Consider the following 24,955-nt stretch of genomic DNA (forward strand, 5'->3'; position numbering starts at 1 on the left):
AGCAGAGAACACGCTACACCACCGTCCATATTTATTGTTCCATAGAGAGAGTGAATAAATTAAATTCCTTCTATTCGAAGGTGTCCTAGAAATTACTATTCTTAATAATATATAACTTCAAATTATTATCCTAATAAAATACTAATACAGTTCATTTAAAAAAGTAAACATCTTAAATATCTAAATTACTTTAATTTTCACACAGATTACTTTGGAGTATTAATATGCCACTTACATTATATAAATATATAAGCAAAAGCAGCAAGCCACACATGATCTAATCTTGTATTTAACTGTATTATAAAATTTAAAATAGTTTTTAATATTGGGGTTTTTTTTTTTTTTAATGGAAAACACTACCCCAGAATAACCACTAGATGGAGACAGATTACCTGCTCTGTCTTCTAGCAGCTTGAGTTTCTTCTTATTAACCGTAGAAAGGGTAATCTGTCTCCCCCTTGTGACACTTCTGGGGTAGTGTTTCCTGAGGAGCAACTGTATTTTATGGATGTTTAAAATCTAAAGACACTTACAGATTTAATTATTCTTACTTCAGTTTTTATTGATTTATTAGAAATGTGCACACTGTGTATGCATGTTAACCTAAAATCAGAAAGTTATCCTGGTGTAAATGTATGTATAAATATTTCAATAATTCAATAATCCTCAAATGCACTTTTTCATTTCTGTGAATGTTGTGTTAAAGGTCAAATGCATTCGATGTTATAAGATTGTTTTATTAAATAATTATGAATTGTCTTAAGGTCCCATATTAGTATTTTTTATCAGGATAAGGATTTTAAGTTACTATTTTAAATGTAATCTTAAATTCATATTGAACCCATGTCTATTTAACCTTAAAAGTAAAGTGTACCGATGGCTTATTTGTTTTTCATCTTTAATTCTGCCTAATTATCAGAGCCATTGTTTTGTGTTTTATTTTTGCATTTTTTTTAAAGTATATATGTATGTATATATATATATATATATATATATATATATATATATATATATATATATATATATATATCTCTAGCTAGATAGCTAGATATCTATCTATCTATCTATCTATCTATCTATCTATCTATAGATAGATAGATAGATAGATAGATATATCCTGAAAACAAAGGCCCTGTGGCCCTGGAGAATAAAATATTGGTAGTTTTAATGCCACATGATAATAATGCGAGGGTTTATCAAGTATAACATTGCAGTAAAAAATCAATTTACCGTAAGCTAATATTTTAGGGCACAGAAACACCATATTAAATATCATATCCACAGAGGGACAGTGCAGTATCAGTATGCCGTGTGTTGTCACCTTCTAACAGCTTGTTCTCTAGCCGCTGAGCAGTCTTGTTGATTGGAGCATTGAGCAGGGGACATACAGTGCCTTGAAAAAGTATTCATACCCTACAAAATATTCCACATTTTGTCATGTTACAACCAAAAACGTAAATGTATTTTATTGGGATTTTATGTGACAGACCAACACAAAGTGGCACATAATTGTGAAGTGGAAGGAAAATGATAAATGGTTTTTAAATTTTTTACAAATAAATATGTGAAAAGTGTGGGGGTACATTTGTATGGCGCCCCCCTGAGTCAATACTTTGTAGAACCCCCTTTCTCTGCAATTACAACTGCAAGTCTTTTTTGGGGATGTCTCTACCAGAGAGGGACATTTTTGCTCATTCTTCTTTGCATAATAGCTCAAGCTCTGTCTGATTGGATGGAGAGCGTCTGTGAACAGCAATTTTCAAGTCTTGTCACAGATTCTCAATTGGATTCAGGTCTAGACTTTGACTGCCCATTCTAACTCATGAATATGCTTTGATCTAAACCATTCCATTGTAGCTCTGGCTGTATGTTTCGGGTCGTAGTCCTCCTGGAAGGTGAACCTCCACCCCAGTCTCAAGTCTTTTGCAGACTCTAACAGGTTTTCTTCTAAGATTGCCCTGTATTTGGCTCCATCCATCTTTCCATCAACTCTGACCAGCTTCCCTGTCCCTGCTGAAGAAAAGCATCCCCACAACATGATGCTGCCACCACCATGTTTCACGGTGGGGATGGTGTGTTCAGAGTGATGTGCAGTGTTAGTTTTCCGCCACACATAGCGTTTTGCTTTTAGGCCAAAAACTTCAATTTTGGTCTCATCTGACCAGAGCACCTTCTTCCACATGTTTGCTGTGTCCCCCACATGGCTTCTCGCAAACTGCAAACAAGACTTCTTATGGCTTTCTTTCAACAATGTCTTTCTTCTTGCCACTCTTCCATAAAGATCAGATTTGTGGAGAGCACGACTAATAGTTGTCCCGTGGACAGATTCTCCCACCTGAGCTGTGGATCTCTGCAGCTCCTCCAGAGTTACCATGGACCTCTTGGCTGCTTCTCTGATGAATGTTCTCCTTGCCCGGCCTGTCAGTTTGGTGGACGGCCATGTCTTGGTAGGTTTGCAGTTGTGCCGTACTCTTTCCATTTTCGGATGATGGATTGAACAGTGCTCCGTGAGATGATCAAAGCTTGGGATATTTTTTTTATAACCTACAGTAACCCTGCTTTAAACTTCCCCACTACTTTATTCCTGACCTGTCTGGTGTGTTCCTTGGTCTTCATGATGCCGTTTGTTCACTAAGGTTCTCTAACAAACCTCTGAGGACTTCACAGAACAGCTGTATTTATACTGAGATTAAATTACACACAGGTGGACTCTATTTACTATTTAGTAAGTACTAGTAAATAGTATTTCTGAAGGCAATTGGTTCCACTAGATTTTAGTTTGGGGTATCAGAGTAAAGGGGGCTGAATACAAATGCACCCCACACTTTTCAAATATTTATTTTTTTTAAATTTGAAAACCATTTATCATTTCCCTTGCACTTCACAATTATGTGCCACTTTGTGTTGGTCCATCACATAAAATCCCCATAAAATAAATTTACGTTTTTGGTTGTAACATGACAAATTGTGGAAAATATTAAGGGGTATGAATACTTTTTCAAGGCACTGTAACTGCTGGAGATCTGTAATGGTTCAAAAAAATAGAATCATTATTTCAAAGGCTATTATGGAAAGGAAAAAAAAACATAGGATTAAACTATCAATTTGACAGAAATCATGAAATCAGACCAAGATAGAAGTACAGTTAAATCACACTTGTTTAAAAGTAAATAGAACAAAACGTAGTCAAAACATAGCCAATAGTACGGTAACCGGAACGGATAGTCAGCCAAGCCAGAAGGTCAGGGATCAGTGTAGTGAAACAGCAAGCAGGATCTGGAGCCAGAAGGGACGTCAGCCAAACAAGTCTTTTAACAGGAACACAGGAGAGCGTCTCTGAGATGTTGACCAAGTCGAAGGCAGAGCTCCTCTGGCCTGGACGGCTTAAGTAGGCAGGACTGAAGAGCAGGATATCGTCAACAGCTGAGTAACTGTGGAGAGATAGGAGCTGGCAATTAGTCGACAGCTGAGCGGTCAGCTCTGAGAACGAAGGGCTGAGCCCAGCCCTGACACAATTCTCCAGCGAGCTAGATATGGGGGCAGATTGGCGGTCATATCAAGATAATGGCGTTAGCCAGGGTAGAAGAGGGTGGGAGATAGAGCTAGGGGATATTTCAGATGATGTCTGGCAAACAATTTTGGTAAGGGCGCCTTTAGTTTCATTATCACCTGCACAATGTTTGTCTCAATTATTCATAATATATATAGGGTATACAGAACACCGGTAAAGGTATTTAAGTAGGGCAGGTGTGATACCCCGGATTGTCCACATTGTCAAAAATCTCCAGCTGATCTAATACATATGTTGTGGAAGTGTCCTAAACTGCTTAGATACTGGCGAGAGGTGGTGACTACAATTAATTAGGTTTTTTGTTCTCATATTGATATGAATAAGACGTGCTTATTGGGTTATCTCGATGAGGAGTTTTTTTTTTTTCCCATTGAGATTTTGATATTGGTTAGTAGATTATTGTTTATAGCGCGTAAGTTAATTGCCTTAAAATGGATGTCTCCGAGTATACCCTCATTTGAGGAATGGCGTCTTCAAGTAAATGATAACCTTCTGAAGGAACAACAAATGTACTATAATAGGGGCATACCTAATAATTTAAATAAACTTAAGAAACCATGGATATTCGCCCCGGGGTTGGCCCCATCTTCATTAGACTTTGTTGGTCCTTTGTAGGGTGGTCAATTTTGGTTTACGATAGTAAGTATGAATTCTGAAGGAAAATGGGGATGGATGGCTGTACCAGTGGATAGATAAAAAAGGTGTGAATTAATCCACCTGTAGTAGTAACTTTTTTCATAGACACAGGTATATAACGTACTACATCATATGAACACTGGATTAGAGGGGGTTTTTTTTTGTGTCTGTTGTTGTCATTTGTAAATGTTTAAAAAGCTTGTTATGTTGTATAGATATGTGAAAACTTCAGAATTAGGGATGAGCCGAACACCCCCCGGTTCGGTTCGCACCAGAACCTGCGAATGGACCGAAAGTTCGCACGAACGTTAGAACCCCATTGACGTCTATGGGACTCGAATGTTCGAAATCAAAAGTGCTCATTTTAAAGGCTAATTTGCATTGTATTGTCCTAAAAAGGGTTTGGGGACCCGGGTCCTGCCCCAGGGGACATGTATCAATGCAAAAAAACTTTTAAAAACGGCCGTTTTTTCAGGAGCAGTGATTTTAATGATGCTTAAAGTAAAAAAAAAAAAAAAAGTGAAATATTCCTTTAAATATCGTACCTGGGGGGTGTCTATAGTATGCCTGTAAAGTGGCGCGTGTTTCCCGTGTTTAGAACAGTCCCTGCACCAAATGTCATTTTTAAAGGAAAAAATCTCATTTAAAACTGCTTGCGGGTTTAATATAATGTCGGGTTCTGGCAATATGGATGAAAATCAGTGAGACAAACGGCATGGGTACCCCCCATACCATTACCAGGCCCTTTGGGTCTTGTATGGATATTAAGGGGAACCCCGCACCCAAATTAAAATAAGGAAAGGTGTGGGGCCACCAGGCCCTATATACTCTGAACAGCAGTATACAGGCGGTGCAAACAAGACAGGGACTGCAGCTTTGTTGTTAAGTAGAATCTGTTTGTAATTTTTAACGGGTACATTTTTTAACGTGTTTAGCTCCAGCCAAAAAATCTTTTTTAAGCTTTTTGGAAAACATAGGGAAGGGTTATCACCCCTGTGACATTTGTTTTGCTGTCTTTCCTCCTCTTTAGAAGATTTCACCTCACTTTTTGTCCCAATGAAAAATGTTTTTTGAAAATTTGGGTTTTTTTGTGGAACAAGGATTGGAAAGCATCAGTGGAAAGGAGAACTTGTTTTCCCATATTAACTCTTACAGGAGAGAATTTCCCTTCCTAGGGGTAGATTTCATCTCACTTCCTGTTGTCTCCTTCCGTTTGCAAGTAGGAGTCGTTTGTAAGTTAGATGTTTGAAAGTAGGGGCCTGCCCTATATACTCAGCAGAAATTTGGGCCTTAGGTGTTGTTGTGGCCACAACAACGTAAGCCCTCACAGGACCCTGCTGTGAAATATTAGATCAAGAATTGTTATTACATGCCCCTGTTGAACAGGGGCAGAAAAACTGGGCCTTTGGTGGTGGTGGTGGTGGTGGTGCTGGTGCCACAACACTGTAAGTCCTCACTCGCTCTTGGTGGGTGCAGAAATGGGCCCTGCTGTGAAATATTAGATCAAGAATTGTAATTACATGCCCCTGTTGAACAGGGGCAGAAAAATTGGGCCTTTGGTGGTGGTGGTGGTGGTGGTGCTGGTGCCACAACACTGCAACCCCTCACAGACACTCTAGTTGGAACGCAGGAACGAGCCCTGCTGCAAAGTATTGCATCAAAAATTGTAATTACACGCCCCTGTTAAACAGGGGCAGAAAAATTGGGCCTTAGGCACTGGTGGTGGCGCCCAGAACCAAAAATGTTCTTACAAGCTATCAGCGTGATGATTGAGGAGGAAGAGGATAATTACTCAGGGATAGTCACTCAGCATCAGCATAGGCAGTCTTTGAAGGGATCTGAGATTTAAAAAAAAATTATTCGTTTACATCAGCATCAGGTGCTTGGTAGCTGGTGGTGATCCAAGACTGATTCATTTTTATGAAGGTCAGTTGATCGACCGAGTCGGTGGACAGACGCACCCTGTGATCGGTTACCACGCCTCCAGCAGCACTGAATGTGCGTTCCGAAAGAACGCTGGATGCAGGACAGGCCAGTAGCTCAATTGCATACTGTGCAAGCTCTGGCCAGTGATCCATCCTCAAGACCCAGTAACCCAGAGGATTTTCGGTGGGAATGGTGTCCAAGTCTGATTTTGCCCCTAGGTATTCCTGCACCATGTAAAACAGACGCTGGCGATGGTTGCTGGAACCGATCATACCTTGGGGCTGCGGACCAAAAAATTGTCTGAACACATCGGTCAGACGGCCACCTTCTCCACCGCTCCTTCTTTGACTGACCGAAGCCTCAGCAACACGTTGTCCAGAAACAGGAGTTTGTAACCTCCCAGTCTCTGGGAACGCGTTGCACAGACCTTTCTGCAAGGCCTCCCGAAGATGTTTCATCCTCTGCTCCCTCTGCGATGGCAAGATAAGGTGTGCAACCTTACCCTTGTAACGTGGATCAAGGAGGGTTGCCAGCCAGTATTGGTCCTTCTCCTTGATACCACGAATACGAGGATCCTTACGCAGGCTTTGCAGGATCAGGGAGGCCATGCAGCGTAGGTTTGCTGAGGCATTCGGTCCGGAGTCCTCTGGGTCACTAAGGACGACATGGTCCGCAGCCACCTCCTCCCGGCCACGTACAAGTCCATGTGTTTCTTGGGACTGATCCCTTAAAGACTGCTGCTGATGCTGAGTGCCAGGCTCCACCTCCATACTGACACAATCTTCCTCCTCCTCCTCGTCCTCTTCCTGTGTGATCGGCGGGCATGCAGGAACACTGTCTGGATAAAGGGGGCCTTGAGAGCTAAGGAAGTCCTCCTCTTCCTGCCTCTGTTCTGCCTCAAGTGCCCTGTCCATTATTCCACGCAGCGTGTGCTCCAACAGGTGGACAAGGGGGACAGTGTCACTGATGCATGCACTGTCACTGCTCACCATCCTCGTGGCCTTCTCAAATGGTGACAGGACAGTGCATGCATCCCTGATCATGGCCCACTGGCGTGGGGAAAAAAAAACAAGCTCCTCTGACCCTGTCCTGGTGCCATAGTCGCACAAGTACTCATTGATGGCCCTCTGCTGCGTGTGCAGCCTCTGCAGCATGGCCAACGTTGAGTTCCACCTGGTGGGCATGTCACAGATTAGGCGGTTCTTGGGCAGGTTAAACTCCTTTTGGAGGTCCGTCAGCCGAGCACTGGCATTATATGACCGGCAGAAATGGCCTGCCTCAGGACATCCTGTAAGCCCAAGTACCTGCCCAAGAACCGCTGCACCACCAAGTTAAGGACGTGAGCCAAACAGGGCACATGGGTCATTTGTCCCTGTCGGAGGGCAGAGAGGAGGTTGGTGCCATTGTCGCAAACCACCATTCCTGCCTTAAGTTGGCATGGCGTCAACCACCTCTGAACCTGCCCCTGCAGAGCTGACAGAACCTCTTCCCCAGTGTGGCTCCTGTCCCCCAAGCACACCAGCTAAAGCACCGCATGGCATCTTTTGGCCTGCGTACTTGCGTAGCCCCTTGAACGGCTACGGAGCACCGCTGGTTCCGAGGACAAAGCACAGGAAGAGGCTATGGAGGAAGAAGAAGAGGAGGGGGTGGAGGAGAGAGGTGTGTCACAATCATTAGCACTTTGGAGGCGTGGTGGCGGAACAACCTCCAACACTACTGCACCTTGTCCTGCATCCTTCCCAGCTGCCAGCAGAGTCACCCAATGCACCGTGAAACTTAGGTAACGTCCCTGTCCATGCCTGCTGGACCATGAGTCAGCGGTAATATGCACCTTACCGCTGACCGCCCTGTCCAGCGAGGCATGGACATTGCCTTCCACATGCCGGTAGAGAGCCGGAATCGCCTTCCGTGAGAAAAAGTGGCGTTTGGGTACCTGCCACTGAGGAACCGCACATTCCACAAACTCACAGAAGGGGGCAGAGTCTACGAACTGAAAAGGTAGAAGTTGAAGTGCTAGCAATTTTGCCAAGCTAGCATTCAACCGCTGCGCATGTGGATGGCTGGGAGCAAACTTCTTTCGGCGGTGCAGCAGCTGGGGCAGGGAAATTTGCCTGGTACAATCTGACGTCGGGGTACCAAAAGCAGATTGCCCACAAGTACTTGGCTGTGACACACCTAATTCTACACCTTCATTCCTCTCAGTGCAGGTCTCAGAGAGGACTGAAGGTATAGTGGGGTTGGAGATCTCAGCTGAGGAGGAGCAAGGAGAGGTCCTCTTTGTTCTTTGGTGTGGGTCTTTTAGATACGATTGCCAACGAACTGCATGGCAGGTCAACATATGTCTGGTCAAGCATGTAGTACCCAAGCGGGAGATGTTTTGGCCACGCGAGATACGCTTGAGACATATGTTGCAAATAGCAGCGGTGCGATCTGATGCACTCGTCTCAAAAAAGGCCTACACCAAAGAACTTTTTGAATAACGCGCAGAGACTGCAGCGCCCTGCACATGTGGAGCTTTGGGGTGTGATGCAGTCAATGTGCTGCCCTTAGGCTGGCCCCTGGCCATCTTGCCTCGTTGGTGATGTGCCTCCTCCTCCTCCTCCTCTTCCTCTCTCCTATCAGTCACCCACGTTGAGTCAGTGACCTCATCATCCCCTCCCTCCTCATCACTGGAGCAAACCTAGCAGTATGCTGCAGCAGGGGGAGCATGACTGCCAGATTGCTGTCCTTCTTGGGCACCCCCTCTGTCCGTGCTCATGTTACTGCCTTCATCGAGCTCAGTATCATCAACAGAGCCTTCCAAACTCTGGGCATCCTCCTGGAGCATGTATCCAACACTGTGGTCAAACAGTTCGAGGGACTCCTCAGGAGGACATGGTGGGGCTAGGGAAGGAGTCACTGATGACATTGAGCCGAGGGAAGAGGCCGCTGCTTTGCCAGACAAAGTACCCTGGGCATGGGTGAGAGAGGATGAGGAGGATGAGGACAGCTTGGTCATCCACTTGACCAAGTCTTCCGCATGTTGCGGCTCAACACGGCCAGCTGCCGAAAAAAAGGCCAAGCGTGTCCCACGGCCACGTGCTGATGAGGATGCACCGTCTCCATGACCAGCACTAGACACAGAGCCTGCTGGCCCTCTCTTATTGGCTTGTGACTGTCTGCCTCTCCTTCTTAGCCTTCCAGACATACTAATGGCCTGTAGCTGCACTAAGCTGGGATATATATATATATACTGATACTGCAGCTAGCAAAATCAACTGCCTGCCTGTAGTATGAGAACACCACCAACCTTCTACAGGTAGCTTTAGCTGAACACAGTGCAGAGCTCGCAAAAAACTAACTTGTAGTTTTAGCGGAACACTGTGAGCAGGACGCACTGCACTAACTTGTAGCTTTAGATGAACACTGTGAGCAGGACGCACTACACTAACTTGTAGTTTTAGATGAACACTGTGAGCAGGACGCACTACACTAACTTGTAGCTTGAGATGAACACTGTGCAGAGGTCTCACTACACCAACTTGTAGGTTTAGCTGAACACTGTGAGCAGAACGCACAGCACTAACTTGTAGTTTTAGCTGAACACTGTGAGCAGGACGCACCTCACTAACTTGTAGTTTTAGCTGAACACTGTGAGCAGGACGCACTGCACTAACTGTAAATAGTCTAGCTGCCTGACTGTGGTACTAATAGGATCAAAAGAACACCAGCAATTTTCTTCAGGTAGCTGTAAATCATGTAACAAGACAAGCCTGCCTGTCAGTAGGAAGATAACAGGAACGGATCTAGCTAAACTGAATACAGTGTATATATATATATATATATGCAACACCTGGGATGCATATATATACACAATACACTGTAAGTGCAGCTAAACTGACTGACTGTTCTGCCTAATCTATCTAACTCAAATCAAATGTCACTGTCTGTGTCTCTCTCTCTCTCTCTCTCTCTCTCTCTCTCTCTCTCTCTCAATGAACGCCGGAACACACACTACACAGGGCCGCCGTGCAGGCAGCCTTATATAGTGTGGGGCGTGTACTAAATCCCCTGAGCCATAATTGGCCAAAGCCTCCTTGGCTTTGGCCAATTACGGCTCTCTGTTCAGACGGCGCTGTGATTGGCCAAGCATGCGGGTCATAGTGCATGCTTGGCCAATCATCAGCCAGCAATGCACTGCAATGCCGCAGTGAATTATGGGCCGTGACGCGCCACACGAATTTGGCGCGAACGGCCCAGATCGTTCGCAATTCGGCGAACGACCGAACAGCTGATGTTCGAGTCGAGCATGGGTTCGACTCGAACACGAAGCTCATCCCTATTCAGAATTTGCTTTGGCTTGACCTTATGTGATGCTTTGGACATGATGGCATTTTTGTATTATTTTAATACTGATATATTTGCTATATTATCCAATATGAATGTAATTTGGTCTGTAATGATGAAAACTTTCAATAAAGAAATATTAAGGTAAAAAAAAGAGCAGTGGTCCAGATGTCTGGTGTGCTGCGGGCAGCATTAACACATCGTCAAAAAGAAAAATGCTCACCACACATTTTACTTTTGGGGTAATCAAAGGTTTGGGCTCAGCTGGTCTTTGAGAATACTAAGTTGTTGGGAAACATTAAATAGCAGCATTGCCATGGGAACATTAGGCTTGAAAAAGGGTCATTGATACAGACCCTCAACTGCCCCTATGTCACTGACACCACACACCCCTCCACCTGCCAACACCTCCTATGTCATAGACAGTAAAGCTATTTAGCCAGCAATATTTGAGCAAAAATTAGTGCCACATCCAGTATTAAAGGAAAAGAGAAGGGGATCCCCTTGTGGTGGACAAGAGGGGGGGGGGGGGCAAAGGGGCAAAAAGAGCATGAAGACCCACTGGGGCCAGAGAGGAAAAAGCCCTGTTGATGGTACGTACTATCACCAAAGTGTATGGAGAGTTAGGTTGTGGGAGGATGTTAGCCACAGCTTAAATTGATTCTTCTCTAGCCCCAGTGGGTCTTCAGGCTCTTTTTGCCCCTCTGTCCTTCATTATGTTTTGGGGGGGGGGGGGGTCGGGACAACGGTGAGCACCATGCCCCCCTTTTGGGTCTGACATGGACACCTGTTTACAAACATACTACTTAGGATTTCTTGGTTGAGAATTTGAAAATACACTGTGCTCTCGCATGTTTTTAAAGAAACAGTCACTGGAATGTCCATCATACAATCATACCGTCATAATGTATAACACAATTTCTTCTTGTTAATATATACCCCTGAAGAAGGAGACAACTCTGTAGTCTGAAACGCGTCGGGTGCAAGAAGTATAGATTGTATTTTGTATTTAATGACGGTGAATACGTTCTAGATATGTTAAAGCATTCCTTGTCTTTTATCTGTTTTCTATATTTCTATATTTCTAAATAAATATTTTTGAAACTTTAAAAACTATACATTTTTTTCAAATATATCATGCCTTAAAAGTCCACCACAAGGGGATCCCCTTCTCTTTTCCTATGTCACTGACATACTCCACCCACCCCCTATGTCACTGGAATAGACCCCTCCATTCTCCAACACCCCCTATGTCACTGACACAGACCCTTCCAGCTTCCAACACCCCCTATGTCATTGACACAGTCCCCTCCACCTTCCAACACCCTCTATGTCATAGATACAGACCCCTCCACCTTCCAACACCCCCTATGTCATAGACACAGACCCCTCCACCTTCCAACACCCCCTATGTCACTGACACAGACCCCTCCACCTTCCAACACCCCCTATGTCATAGACACAGACCCCTCCACCTTCCAACACCCCCTATGTCACTGACACAGACCCCTCCACCTTCCAACACCCCCTATGTCATTGACACAGACCCCTCCATTCTCCAACACCCCCTATGTCACTGGAACAGACCCCTCCACACTCCAACACCCCCTATGTCATAGACACAGACCCCTCCATTCTCCAACACCCCCTATGTCACTGGAACAGACCCCTCCATTCCCCAACACCCCCTATGTCACTGACACAGACCCATCCACCCTCCAACACCCCCTATGTCATTGACACAGACCCCTCCATTCTCCAACACCCCCTATGTCACTGGAACAGACCCCTCCATTCCCCAACACCCCCTATGTCACTGACACAGACCCATCCACCCTCCAACACCCCCTATGTCATTGACACAGACCCATCCACCTTCCAACACCCCCATGTCACTGATAAAGACCCCTCCATTCTCCAACACCCCCCATGTCATTGGCACAGACCACTCCACCTTCCAACACCCCCTATGTCACTGGAACAGACCCCTCCATTCCCCAACACCCCCTATGTCACTGACACAGACCCCTCCACCTTCCAACACCCCCTATGTCACTGGAACAGACCCCTCCATTCCCCAACACCCCCTATGTCACTGACACAGACCCCTCCACCTTCCAACACCCCCTATGTCACTGACAAAGACCCCTCCATTCTCAAACACCCCCTATATCATTGACACAGACCCCTCCACCCTCCAATACCCACTACGTCCCTTACACAGTTTACTCCACCCTCCAGCACCCCAGGGTCACTGACACAACCTACCATATATAGTCTTATTAATAGGCAGTAATATTTTGTTGAGAAAGCTTTTTAAGAATGCCTGATTTTATAAAGAAGGTGTAACATTGTGTCAGAATACGGGGCAGTGAGGTTAGGTGGATTGACGTAAATCATATTTTGAACAGAGATTGCTATGATTTGCAGTAGGCTTATGCCCCGTACACACGAGCGGAATGTCCGACGGGAGCTTCTCATCATATATTCCGAAAAAGAACATGTTCTAAATATTTCCGACGGAACCAATTCCTATCGGGAAAACCGCTCGTCTGTATGCTGTTCTGACGGGCCAAAAACGACGCATGCTCTGAAGCAAGTACGAGACGGAAGCTATTGGCTACTGGCTATTGAACTTCCTTTTTCTAGTCCCGTCATACGTGTTGTACGTCACCGTGTTCTGGACGGTCGGACTTTGGTGTGATCCTGTGTACGCAAGGCAGTTTCAGTGGAATTCCGTCGGAACCCCGTCGGAAAAACCTTCAGAGTTTATTCCGACGGGAAAACCGGTCGTGTGTACAGGGCATCAGATTTGGAAGGCAGAGAACCTTGCAATATAAAATAAAAGAGAAGAAAGTAGTCTGTTCATTGAACACTTTGTTGTGATAGGCATGGGGCTGAGGTTCAGTTGCTCTTCCCCGTATCTTGTGATGAGCCCAGTCATGCCAACCTAAACCAATGACTGAACCATTAACTGAAATATGGTGGAGGCGTTAGGTAGAAATGAGTTTCTTGCTTGATATAAATAAGAGCCTCTGTGCCCCTGTAAGGTGAGTGCTGCATCCTGCTCTAGGTCTTTATAGCAACTGACAAGAGTTTTCTATCAACGACTGAAGACAAGTAAGTGGGTCTTCTTCACTCTTTCCCTTTAAGAATAACTGGCAAGGTAAAACAGAAACATGCACCTGATCACATTAAAGTGCTTGCTGGTTGAAAACCGCGGCTGGTAAAAAAAAAAAAAAACACCTGTAAGACAATGGCATGATGTGCTAGTATCAGGGGCGGACTGACCATTCGGGCACTTGGGCACTGCCCGAGGGCCCCAGGCCACTAAGGGGCCCCATCAGGTTTGCCAGCCTCAATAAAACCAGGGACAGTATGTAAAAATCTGTGTTTTTTTTTTTTTTTTTTTAAATCCCAAGATTATAGCTGCCCCGCCTCTCCAGTACCTTTTCAGTGTGTGTATGTGTATTCTGTGTGTGTATACTGTGTGTGTATATTGTGTGTCTGTGTATGTATACTGTATGTCTGTGTATATTGTGTGTGTGTGTGTGTATACTGTGTGGCCCCATAATCTATTGCCTGGGGGCCCCATAATCTTCTCCTATTGCCCGGGGGCCCCATAATCTCCTATCGCCCGGGGGCCCCATGAGTTGTCAGTCCGCCCCTGGCTAGTATGCATCGCATACTAGCACATTATGAAATGCTTACCTTAGAATGAAGCCCTCCCGCGGAGCGCTGTCACCCCTGAAAGGGCTGCCATCTTTCCCCAGTCCTTCTTCTGGGTTTGCGCGCTCCGCCTGTGTGATTGGCCAGACCCACGATGACGTCATTCCCCTGCATGCTCGCGGGAGCCCTCGGTTTCCGGCATGAAACTCTGAAGTTCTGGCAAGGTATGTCGGACCTTCAGAGAGCATGTGCCGGTGATGTCGCTGGCTGCATGCAGGGTGACTATCTCCTAATTGGTGCACGTTTAGGAAATATTCATTTTACCTACAGGTAAGCCTTATGGCTTACATACCTCCCAATTTCTGAGATGATGAATGAGGAACACCTATTAGCAAACTATGTAGGAATAGGACACACCCCCTGACACGCTCCCTTAAAGGAGAATTGTACAATAAAATGATTGGTTAAGCCCAAAAGTGCTTTTTTTTAGCATTATTATTCCTTTATATTGGCTTGGAATTTACAAATGCAGCAATTTAGAAATCAAATGAAAAGTTTAGCACTGTAAAACACTTTATGATAGATAAATAGTGCAAATTTAATTGTAACTATATAGATCAGACCAAAATGAGGAACAAATGAGGAGAAAAGAGGGACAGAGGGACTTTGTTCCAAATCAGGGACAGCCCCTCCAAAATCAGGGACAGCTGGGAGCTATGGGCTTTCCTGTAGGTAAAAATCACAAAGCGCGGTTTACGATCGCTTTAATGGAGATACGGGGCAGAACCATAGACAGAGGAAGCACTGCCGGCAGCAGAAACGGGCTGCGGGATGCAGGGTGCAGCACCCATAATATTGGGGTATAGGGGTGCTTTGTGTAGGAATAAGGCCTGATAGTGCCTAAATGTTGTTGTAGGATTTAGTTAAAGGAACAGCAGCCCTTTAATGTTGCAGAAATCCCCGTTTCTGAGTACATATAGGTAAAGCTTTGGTCAACAGGCCGGTAATATTCCTATCTTTCATTGATGACCCACTGAATTACCGGTAAGGTAAAGAAAACACTAATTGCAAATAATGAGCAACTTTATTCAGTAGCAGCAATTCATTAGCAAAGAACTTTACACATCCACATGAATGAAGCCATCCCTGAGCTAAAGCTGGTGACTTTTTCTAGCCTGAGATAATGTCCTCACTCTGCTGCAGACAGGAAGAGGCATTTCCTCAGTCTTCTCTTCCCCAGTCGCCAGCATGCAATATTGTAACTTTGTAACAAGTCACAAGGTGAGAGGTGATCCATGTCAGACATTCGTTAACATAGCCAAGAAATGTACAGATACCACAATTTACACGATTGTATCCTCTCTTAGCTGAGATCTCAGTCATGTTGGTGACCCTTGATGGTGTGCGAACCAAGATGGCGGTGTCCTTCTGGAAAGCAAAGAAGATGAAGGCATTTTCAGGGCACTGTGAGAGATACAGAGTATTGTGAGCTCTGTGAGAGGTAATAAATAGCTGAAAACAGGGCCGGGACAAGGGGTGGGCAGGAGGGGCAGCTGCTCTGGGCACTATGAGAGATACTGAGTATTGTGAGCTCTGTGAGAGATGATAAATAGCTGGAAGTAGGGCTGGGATAAGGGGTGGGGAGGAGGGGCGGCTGCCCTTGGCACTGTGAGAGATACTGAGTATTGTGATCTCTGGGAGAGGTAATAAATAGCTGGAAGCAGGGCTGGGACAAGGGGTGGGCAAATGGGGCGGCTGCCCAGGGCACTGTGAGAGATACTGAGTATTGTGATCTCTGGGAGAGGTAATAAATAGCTGGAAGCAGGGCCGGGACAAAGGCTGGGGATGGGCAAGAGGGAAGGCTGCCCTGGGCACTGTGAGAGATACTGAGTATTGTTATCTCTGTGAGAGGTAATAAAAAGGCTGGAAGCAGGGCCGGGACAAGGGGAGGGAACGAAGGGTGGCTGCCCTGGGCACTGTGAGAGATACAAAGTATTATAATCTCTGACTTTATCCACCTATGCCCCAAAAATAAAAAAAAAGGCCCTCCTCTACTCCCACCTCCCATAAATGAACAATAAAGCTGCCCTTGGCCCCCCTGTTTAGCTGATAAGGCCTGGGCCCAGTACAACAGGACCAGTTATACAGTACTACCTTATTAGCAGCCCTGCCAGCAGCTTCCAAGACTGAAAACTGAGCAATCAAACACCGCTGATCGCTCAGTTCTCAGTCTTTAGTGAGTGGAGAGCTCTCAGTCAATGGCCCTCTGCTCTGCCCCTCCAGAGCTCCCTGGAGCGCCAGGCTGTAGAGGAGGAGGGAGTGGCTGGCTCAGGCTCTCAGGAGATATGCTGAGAGGCTTAGCCAGTGGCCGGTCAAGGCATCTGGGCAGGTCCCAACCATATGGTGAGGATCTTTTTTACAACCTGGACCGACTCTGTGGACTTTAGCCCATAGTTGGCTGAAAATGGGTCACATGAGTGCAGAACTGTGTACTCTGGTGAGCCATAGGAGACGTAGGGCCAAAAATGCTTTGGCCATACTTACTTCTACTTTAATAAAATTAGCCTCATATTGCAATTATTGCAAAATTAGCTTAAAAAAGTTGACATGATAATCAAATGACTTTGTTAATGAAGGCATGTCAATGACAGCTGTCACTATATCTCTTTCGAAGTGCACCCCATGTACTTATAGAAAGAAATACTTGTCTTGTCAAATCCATTTCTGTTTCTCACTATCTAACGTCAGGTTCTCAGCTAATCAAGTACCACAAGAACAGGTCCAGGATAACTGAAAGGAGCCTCCCAGATAGCAAGGATAACTTGCCACACATTTGTGGCAGTGTTGAATTGTAAGTCTGTTAACTTGCTGCACATTTTCCCTGGTAAGTTGTACACTTGCAGAGCACTTGAAGTTGACACTTTTCTAATTGGTAGAAAATTTACATGGCAAGTCTCTAGCAAGTGCAAAGTTGCAGTGGCGAGTCTACAGTTAGAGCTCTGCAAGTCCACAGCATGAAAATTCATCCACAGTGACCCCCTGTGGTGGGAGGACTATTGCAAAACATACCTGAACAGCAGACTTGCACAATGTTTGCAAACGTTGATCTGGAGTCATGCGATGCGGACTTGCTGCAATTGTGCAACAAACTTGCGAAGCCTGGCAAGTCTAGCAATAGCTTGGCAAGTTATTTTCAAGCTTGCAGCACAATTGCTTGCTATCTGGCGTCTGTAGCCATTTAAAACCTGTTTCAGCCACCACCTCCTTCGTTTCCCCATGCAGTTGATGGGGGCCCGGTGCATTTTGCTGAAATAGCAAATTATGCAGAATTGTCCTAATTTTTTTGGAGCTAATTGGATGTTAAATTTGCTTATCCCTAAAGAAGAGTTCCTGAGTCATTTTAAAGGTTATTAATTGAGTTGTGAACGGTAAATAATGTAGCACTGGAAAATAGACACGTAATCTATATGCACATAAATAATACGTGAATAAATCATACACAAATGAAAAAAAATGAAATGTTGCAAAGTCCAATAGGTATAAAGGTCCTAAGAAGGACCCGTGGGAGTCCACCACCCAATAGTGGCTAATTAGGGATGGAGTACACTGGCACGGTCCGGCATAGAGAGCATCAGAGATGGTACATCTTCCACCGAAAAAGGGGAAGTATATCTACTCTTACTGGAACAGGTGGACTCGAATGTCAGCGACAACAAGTCATTAAGGCAAGGATGCCGGGATCGGCAAATCGTCAGGGAATCAAAAGACCCGGGACCTCCAAACACGACTCCAAGGGGTATCCAGGCACCACCAAACCGGACCTCAGATGTAAGGAACACCAGGGCTGTAATCCAGGCGTGGAGGACAAAACTGGACCGCAAAGAAACTCTCGTCCAAAAAATTTATAGAAAGAAAAAATGCCTCCATATGGTGTAGGTAAAAAAAAATGTTTTTTTTATTTTTAAAAACCGGCATTCATCAATAAGATAAAAATTATGATCACAGAATAAAAAGGCAATAAGGGGAGCAGAAAGCCGAGTCCGACGTGTTTCGTCCCAAAGGACTTCAACTGGGGCATACGTATGCCCCAGTTGAAGTCCTTTGGGACGAAACACGCCGGTCTCGGTTCCTTACATCTGAGATCCGGTTCGGTGGTACCTGTATACCCCTTGAAGTCGTGTTTGGAGGTCCCGGGTCCTTTGGAGTCCTGCCGATTTGCTGATCCCGGCATCCTTGCCTAAATGACTCGTTGTCGCTGACATTCGAGTCCACCTGTTCCAGTAAGAGTAGATATAATTCACCTTTTTCGGTTGAAGATGTACCATCTCTGATGCTCTCTATGCCCGACCGTGCCAGTGTACTTAGCCACTATTGGGTGGTGGACTCACACGGGTCCTTCTTAGGACCTTTATACCTATTGGACTTTGCCACATTTCATTTTTTCTTTTAATTTGTGTATGATTTATTCACGTATTATTCATGTGCATAAATAAGATTACGTGTCTATTTTCCAGTGTTACATTATGTACCGTTCACTATTTATTATCTTTGTCACATTGTTAATGTAGCAGCTTTTCACTATTTTTTTGAGTCAGCGCAGTATTATCTCCCACTTTCACCTTATTAATTAAGTTGGAAAAATTGGTACTAGACTTTATAGGCACTGAGATACAAAATATTTTATAAAAATATAAAGTTACACCCTCACCATGCTGACTGATCTCCTGGGCGGCAGCTGTTACTATGCACCTATATACTGATGATCAGGATATATCACCACCCTTTTGCTGTAGTTACTGAGAACTTACCCCTCTCATAAGCCTTGAGGCTCTCATTGTTGTATAGGACTTATAGGCTTTTTATGCCTTTCCATTATTCAATGTATTATACTATGGCACGTTTGTAACTACTGTGGAATTGGGGTTTCTTCTATATTATCCTTTGATTTGGACCAGTTGTACATATAATGACACATGTTTGCATCATTTGCCGTACTTAGGACACCTTTCCAGCCGGATGCTCACAGACAGCCCGTCCTGATGGTATCACAATATCGGTGGGAGGTGACGCGAACATGTCGCTCTGCCCTACGCGGCGTTTCGTAATAAAATTACGTCTTCCAGGGGCTCCAGACCTCTTTCTAAGGCGCTTAACTCCGAATTTTACATGTGAGTGTATACATTTTATTTTGACTCAATAAAGCCTTAAGATTTTACACTATTGGAGCCCCTTTTTTCCGTATATGGTCTTATCACTCTGCTGAGAGCCCGACTTCCCGCTGATCCATCCATCCTCATCAAGGCCCCTGACGTTCCATCCCAGTGCCAATTTTGGTTTTTCGGTGGTGGTCCGGAGCAATCAGATCTAACAGCTTACTCAGACCCTCTGTAACGGGGGGGGGGGTCATAAGTTTCTGGTAAGCGGCCAGTCACTCTGTATGTGATGGTGGACTTAAGCAACTTGTCCTCACTCAGCAGGACCTCAATTGTATTCTAACAAACACTCGGGTGATTCATCTTGTTGTTTCATGTGGACTTACACAAGTATTTCTCTCACCGTTGCACATCAAGATTGCACTTTTGATGATTTATTTATTTGTCATTCTATTTTATATTGGCAATTTATATAATTTACATGTTTACACATTTATTTGGGCTTCACCCCAAAGGGGAACTGATCGTCACTTGTACGCACACCAGTTTTTTATTAGCGCGATTCAATATTTTTTAATACGATTTTACTTTGTGTTTGTGTTACATATAGGAATCCGCAGCTTTTTTCAATTTTGTTATTGTTCACACAATTTCACTTATGCACAGTTAATCCCCCCCTTTTTTCCTATACTAATTTATGCCTAAAGCTCCTGAAGAAGCCTTCACACGCGAAACATGTAAAGCCGAGCCACTCTACATTTCTGACTTACTCCTACTAAGCCTGTATATTAGGGGTCTCAAACTGCCGGCCCTCCAGCTGTTGCAAAACTACAAGCCCCATCGTGCCTCTGCCTGTGGGAGTCGTGCTTGTAACTGTCAGCCTTGCAATGCCTCATGGGACTTGTAGTTTCGCAACAGCTGGAGGGCTGCCAGTTTGAGACCCCTGCTGTATATCATTGTCTCAGCAAGGACATCTCTATGATCATTTCAGGATTAATTCTTGGTTTATGGGTTATGTGCTGATAGAATATATAGGCAATTTTTACTTTGCAAAGCCTTTTAAAATTTACTGGTTGTTCTTTCTAATCAATTTTTTAATAAAATTTATATTTTTTAATAATATTTTGTCTCGGTGCCTATAAAGTCCAGTACCAATTTTTCCAATATTTCTAAATTTATGGGATGTGGCACATATGTATTTTTCGCGGTAGACACAGTACCACTCTGTGGTGATACCCTAAGTCTTCTATTATTTAAGTTGACCATAAAAAAAGCCAGATCCCAGTGTTCACCCAATTCTAATTGTTGGGCAAGATGTACTGTACAAGTAACAGCATGAGATCCCAGCTCTACAGAGTAGGGGCAGACGTCCCCCCACCTGTTTTATTTGAGGAGCTATCAGCCTGTTTATGGTCGGCTTTGGTTTTGCCACAACACACCAAGCTGTATATGTACTTCATACGCTTTGGAGACCCAAAATAATAGATAACAGGGTCGAGACAACAGCTAATGCTACTAATAGTGAGAGAGATGATGTAGGCAAAATACATAGAGTGCCCAAATGGCTTATCGATGTTCAGATAATAAAGTAAAAAGAAGATGTTGGGCGGACCAAAGCAAATAATAAATTCAAAAAGTACCGTCATGCAAAGTAACACGGATCTGGACTTTTTAAAGGTGCTTTCAATGTTTGGTGAGCTCAGACTTCGGATGGTTGCAGCGTAACAGAACATTGTAATAATAAAAGGCAAGAAAAAGGAGATTGAAATATAAGCAGTGAAATAATAAAAGTAAAAGCTCTTAAAGTCTTTCTGTCCCAGCATATCATAGCAAACTGTGATGTTCAGTTGGTCAATGTGAAAGGTTAGTTTGCTTATAGGAAGCGGCGCAGCGCTAGCAATAGAAACCATCCAGATGAGAAGACAAACATGCCAGGCTCTGCTCACTGTGCGCCATAAGAGGGACCGCATGGGATAGACCACAGCCAGGAACCGGTCTACGCTGATACTGGTCACAAGCAGGATGGAGCAGTGCATATTGCAGTGAAACGCAACCGTGGTAAAGCGGCACATTCCTTCTCCGATCACCCAATTGTTTCCTGAGAATCGGTAAATGATTTCAAAAGGCAGCAAGATGACTAAGAGGACGTCGACCACAGCCAAGTTCAACATGAACACCACTGCTGGTGTCTTCACTTTAATTCTGAACAGGAATATCACGATTGCTGTTATGTTCAAAGGCAGCGACAGGAGGAACACAACCGTAAAAACCAAGGGTAAAAATGTAGTCAACCAAGGACTGCGGAGAAAAGCTAAAACTTCATCTGAAATGGAGGTTCGGTTGTTTTTGTCATCACTTCTAGCATCTAAAAAAAAAAAAAAGACAACAAGAATTTAACAGAATTGGCTGAATATGGTCCCATTATCTATGCTGCAATAAAATCTTAAACACGACAAAGCATTGGTAAAGCCAAGGCCCAAGATTTGGCATTAAGTGGCAACATGAGGCTGTAAGGAAAGTACTTCTCCAGCATAGTAGATGGTTCATCCTTTGGTTGGATGGCTCTTTGTGGTGGTCATCCAGCAGAGTTGAAAACTGGGCTGGCGACTTGGACTACTGTCAGATAACGGTAGAGTTTCTTATCAGGGCATACTGCAGTGGTAGCCTGTCCATAGGGGGCGCCGGCACCCACCCAGGCAGTCAACCAAAAAAAAAAAAAAGTAAACAAAGCCCTTTAAGACTGGGATGCCATTAACGTTTATATGCGTGTAAAGGCAAGCGCCCCAATACTTTTGACAATATAGTGTATGTGTACCCTTTAACCCCAACCTATGACTCAACACGCTCAAGCAGACACTAACAAACAATTCTTTGCTTGGCTGGAAAACCACCAAACATATCCACAATTACAATCCAGCCCTGGTTGGACTAAGACTGGGATGCCATTAAAGTTCATGTGCATGTAAAGCCAGGCGCCCCAATACTTTTGACAATATAGTGTATGTGTGCCCTTTAACCCAACTTATGACTCAACATGCTCAAGCAGACACTAATAAACAATTCTTTGCTTGGCTGGAAAACCAAGAAACATATCCACATTTACAATCCAGCCCTGGTTGGACTCCAACAAACTAATTAGCCAAGCAAAGTCCAACAGGCATAAACCAAACTATTAACCCCAGTCTGGAGGGGTAGAATATGACTGTCTGGTGTTTTAAGAATTTCTGCTATGAGTAGTCCTTCAGATCCCTTCTGATGAAAGCATCTTTTATATTCTGACAGCCAATTCTGAGCAATATATCGCAGTTGCATTCGACCTGGAGAGAAAATAGCCTAATACAATTTTACTTTGCCCCTATTCAAGAACAAATGTACATGCAGATTCACACAAACGTACAAGCAGTTCATTAGTTGTTTGAAAAATAGCATAAGTTGGAATCCCCCTTTAAATATGACAAATTATGGTTGCTTACCTGATTTGTCATTGCTGCCGTCCACACTCCATAAGCTGATGGCACTAAGAAAGAAGAGAGGTAAGAGGATGTTGGTCCCCATCTAGACAGATCTCTAATGAAGAGCACATAGTCTTCAGAGATTAGATGTTTAATGCTTCCACTTATGATGATATCACTCCCGCCTGAGACGGAGGAGGTGATTTTATTATTTTGCTTTTATTTGACATCTCTAGGGGAAGAAAGAACCATCTCTAATGCACCAAATATGATTGCTTTCATCTTCACCCTAATGACTCAATCAACTGGAAACTACAAAGTGGTTCTAATGCTTAAAGAGGACCAGCCACAAATCGGGAGTATGCAAGAGCCTGAAATCTCCAGAACATAAATTGAGGGTTACTCAATGGTTAAAAATAAAAGGATTTCCCTATCTGAACAAAACAATAATGCTTTCTGGTGGTTGCTCCTAGTCAACAGGCATCGGTGAGAAATGGTGGGACTTCAGATTTAACCACAAGTGAACAAAGAGTAGAATGCGAGATAGAATGAAAAAGAATTTTTCTTTATTTCAAGCAACAAAAAAAATACCAACAGGCTTTGGGGCTCTAAAATGTCCTCTTCTTCAGGGCATGCATGAAGGGCAAAACCTAATGTACTGGGGTTCTCCATTTCCATTTTACTGGGGACACAGGCCAGGGAGACGCATTCTGGTGTTCTTCCAATAAAATGGGGTTCTTTAACCACCTCAATACTGGGCACTTTCACCCCCTTCCTGCCCAGGCCTTTTTTCAGCTTTCAGCGCTGTCACACTTTGACAATTGCGCGGTCATGCAACACTGTAACCATGTGAAATGTTTATCATTTTCTTCACACAAATAGAGCTTTCTTTTGGTGGTATTTAATCACTTCTGGGTTTTTTTTTTCCAAAAAAAAAAAATAGACTGAAAATTTTGAAAAAAAAAAAGTTTTTCTTAGTTTCTGTCGGTAAATTTTGTAAATAAGTAATTTTTCTCCTTCACTGATGGACGCTGATGAGGCGGCACTGATAGGCTGCACTGATGGGCACTGGTGAGGTGGCACTTACGGGCACTGATTAGGTGGCACTGATGAGCACTTATAGGTGGCACTGATGGGTGGCAAAGATGGGCACAGATAGGCGGCACGGATAGACGGCACCGATGGGCACTGATGGGTGGCACTGATGGTCACTGATTCGCATTGATGGGTGGCATTGAAGGGCAGCAGTGATGGGCATTAATGGGCAGCAGTGATGGGCATTAATGGGCAGCAGCACTGACTGGCATCACTAATGGGCACTGATTGCTGGCACTGGTGGGCACTCATTGCTGACACTGTGGGGGCTTTAGTGTAATCAGGGCACTGATGATCAGTGCCCTGATTACATACCTAGATGTCCCCTGTGAGGAGATGCCGCTGATCGGCTCTCCTCTCCTCACACTCTGTCAGTGTGAGACGAGGAGCTCCAATTACCGTCATCTCCGTGTTTACATGTGACCGGCTGTGATTGGACACAACTGATGACATGGAAAAGAGCCGTGGCTCTTTACAGAGATTGGGGTCGCACCGTGTCCTAGCAACATGGCGCGGCCATGATCGCTGCGCATCCTCACGGGTGCGCGAGAGCGGCCGTTCTGGGACGCCATCATGGCTGCATATCAGGGGCGGACTGACAACTCATGGGGCCCCCAGGCAATAGATTATGGGGCCACACAGTATACACACACACACATACAGTATACACACACAGACACACAATATACACACACAGTATACACACACAGAATACACATACACACACTGAAAAGGTACTGGAGAGGTGGGGCAACTATAATCTTGGGGTTAAAAAAAAAAAACAGATTTTTACATACTGTCCCTGGATTTATTGAGGCTGGCAACCCTAATGGGGCCCCTTAGTGGCATGGGGCCCTCGGGCAGTGCCCGAGTGCCCGAATGGTCAGTCCCCCCCTGCTGCATTTACAAAGGCTTTCCAGCCTGAAAGAGGGAGAGAGCTGCCTATCAGTTCCTGAATGGGCTTTTCACCCCACTCTCTCTCCTTTCACACACACACAGGCTATTCTGTTTCTCCCCTGTGTTCCTATTGGCAGGAGGAAGAAAGACAATTAAAGGCACAGTTACAGGAGCCAATGAATGAGACTTTAACAAGCAGCAGCTGAAAAGGAGTCTGGAACATGAAGTCT

General features: G+C 44.5%; 1 protein-coding gene across 1 annotated transcript; it reads right to left on the minus strand.

Annotated features, from left to right (window-relative positions):
- Nucleotides 1-20,630: 20,630 nt before the first annotated feature.
- On the minus strand, nucleotides 20,631-22,836 carry LOC141128254 (proteinase-activated receptor 1-like). Its single transcript, XM_073615454.1, has 2 exons — nucleotides 22,755-22,836; nucleotides 20,631-21,646 (listed from the first exon to the last, which is right to left on the minus strand). Exons 1-2 carry the CDS (start codon nucleotides 22,834-22,836, stop codon nucleotides 20,631-20,633), a joined length of 1,098 nt encoding a protein of 365 aa, XP_073471555.1.
- Nucleotides 22,837-24,955: the final 2,119 nt, after the last annotated feature.

The sequence above is a fragment of the Aquarana catesbeiana genome, linkage group LG01, assembly GCF_042186555.1.
Source record: "Aquarana catesbeiana isolate 2022-GZ linkage group LG01, ASM4218655v1, whole genome shotgun sequence".
NCBI lineage: Eukaryota > Metazoa > Chordata > Amphibia > Anura > Ranidae > Aquarana > Aquarana catesbeiana.

Coding starts and splice junctions, on each gene's coding strand:
- LOC141128254 (XM_073615454.1), bottom strand. CDS start 22,836: ATGGGGACCAACATCCTCTTACCTCTCTTCTTTCTTAGTGCCATCAGC. Junction 21,647..22,754: donor CGGCAGCAATGACAAATCAG/GTAAGCAACCAT, acceptor TTTTTTTTTTAG/ATGCTAGAAGTGATGACAAA.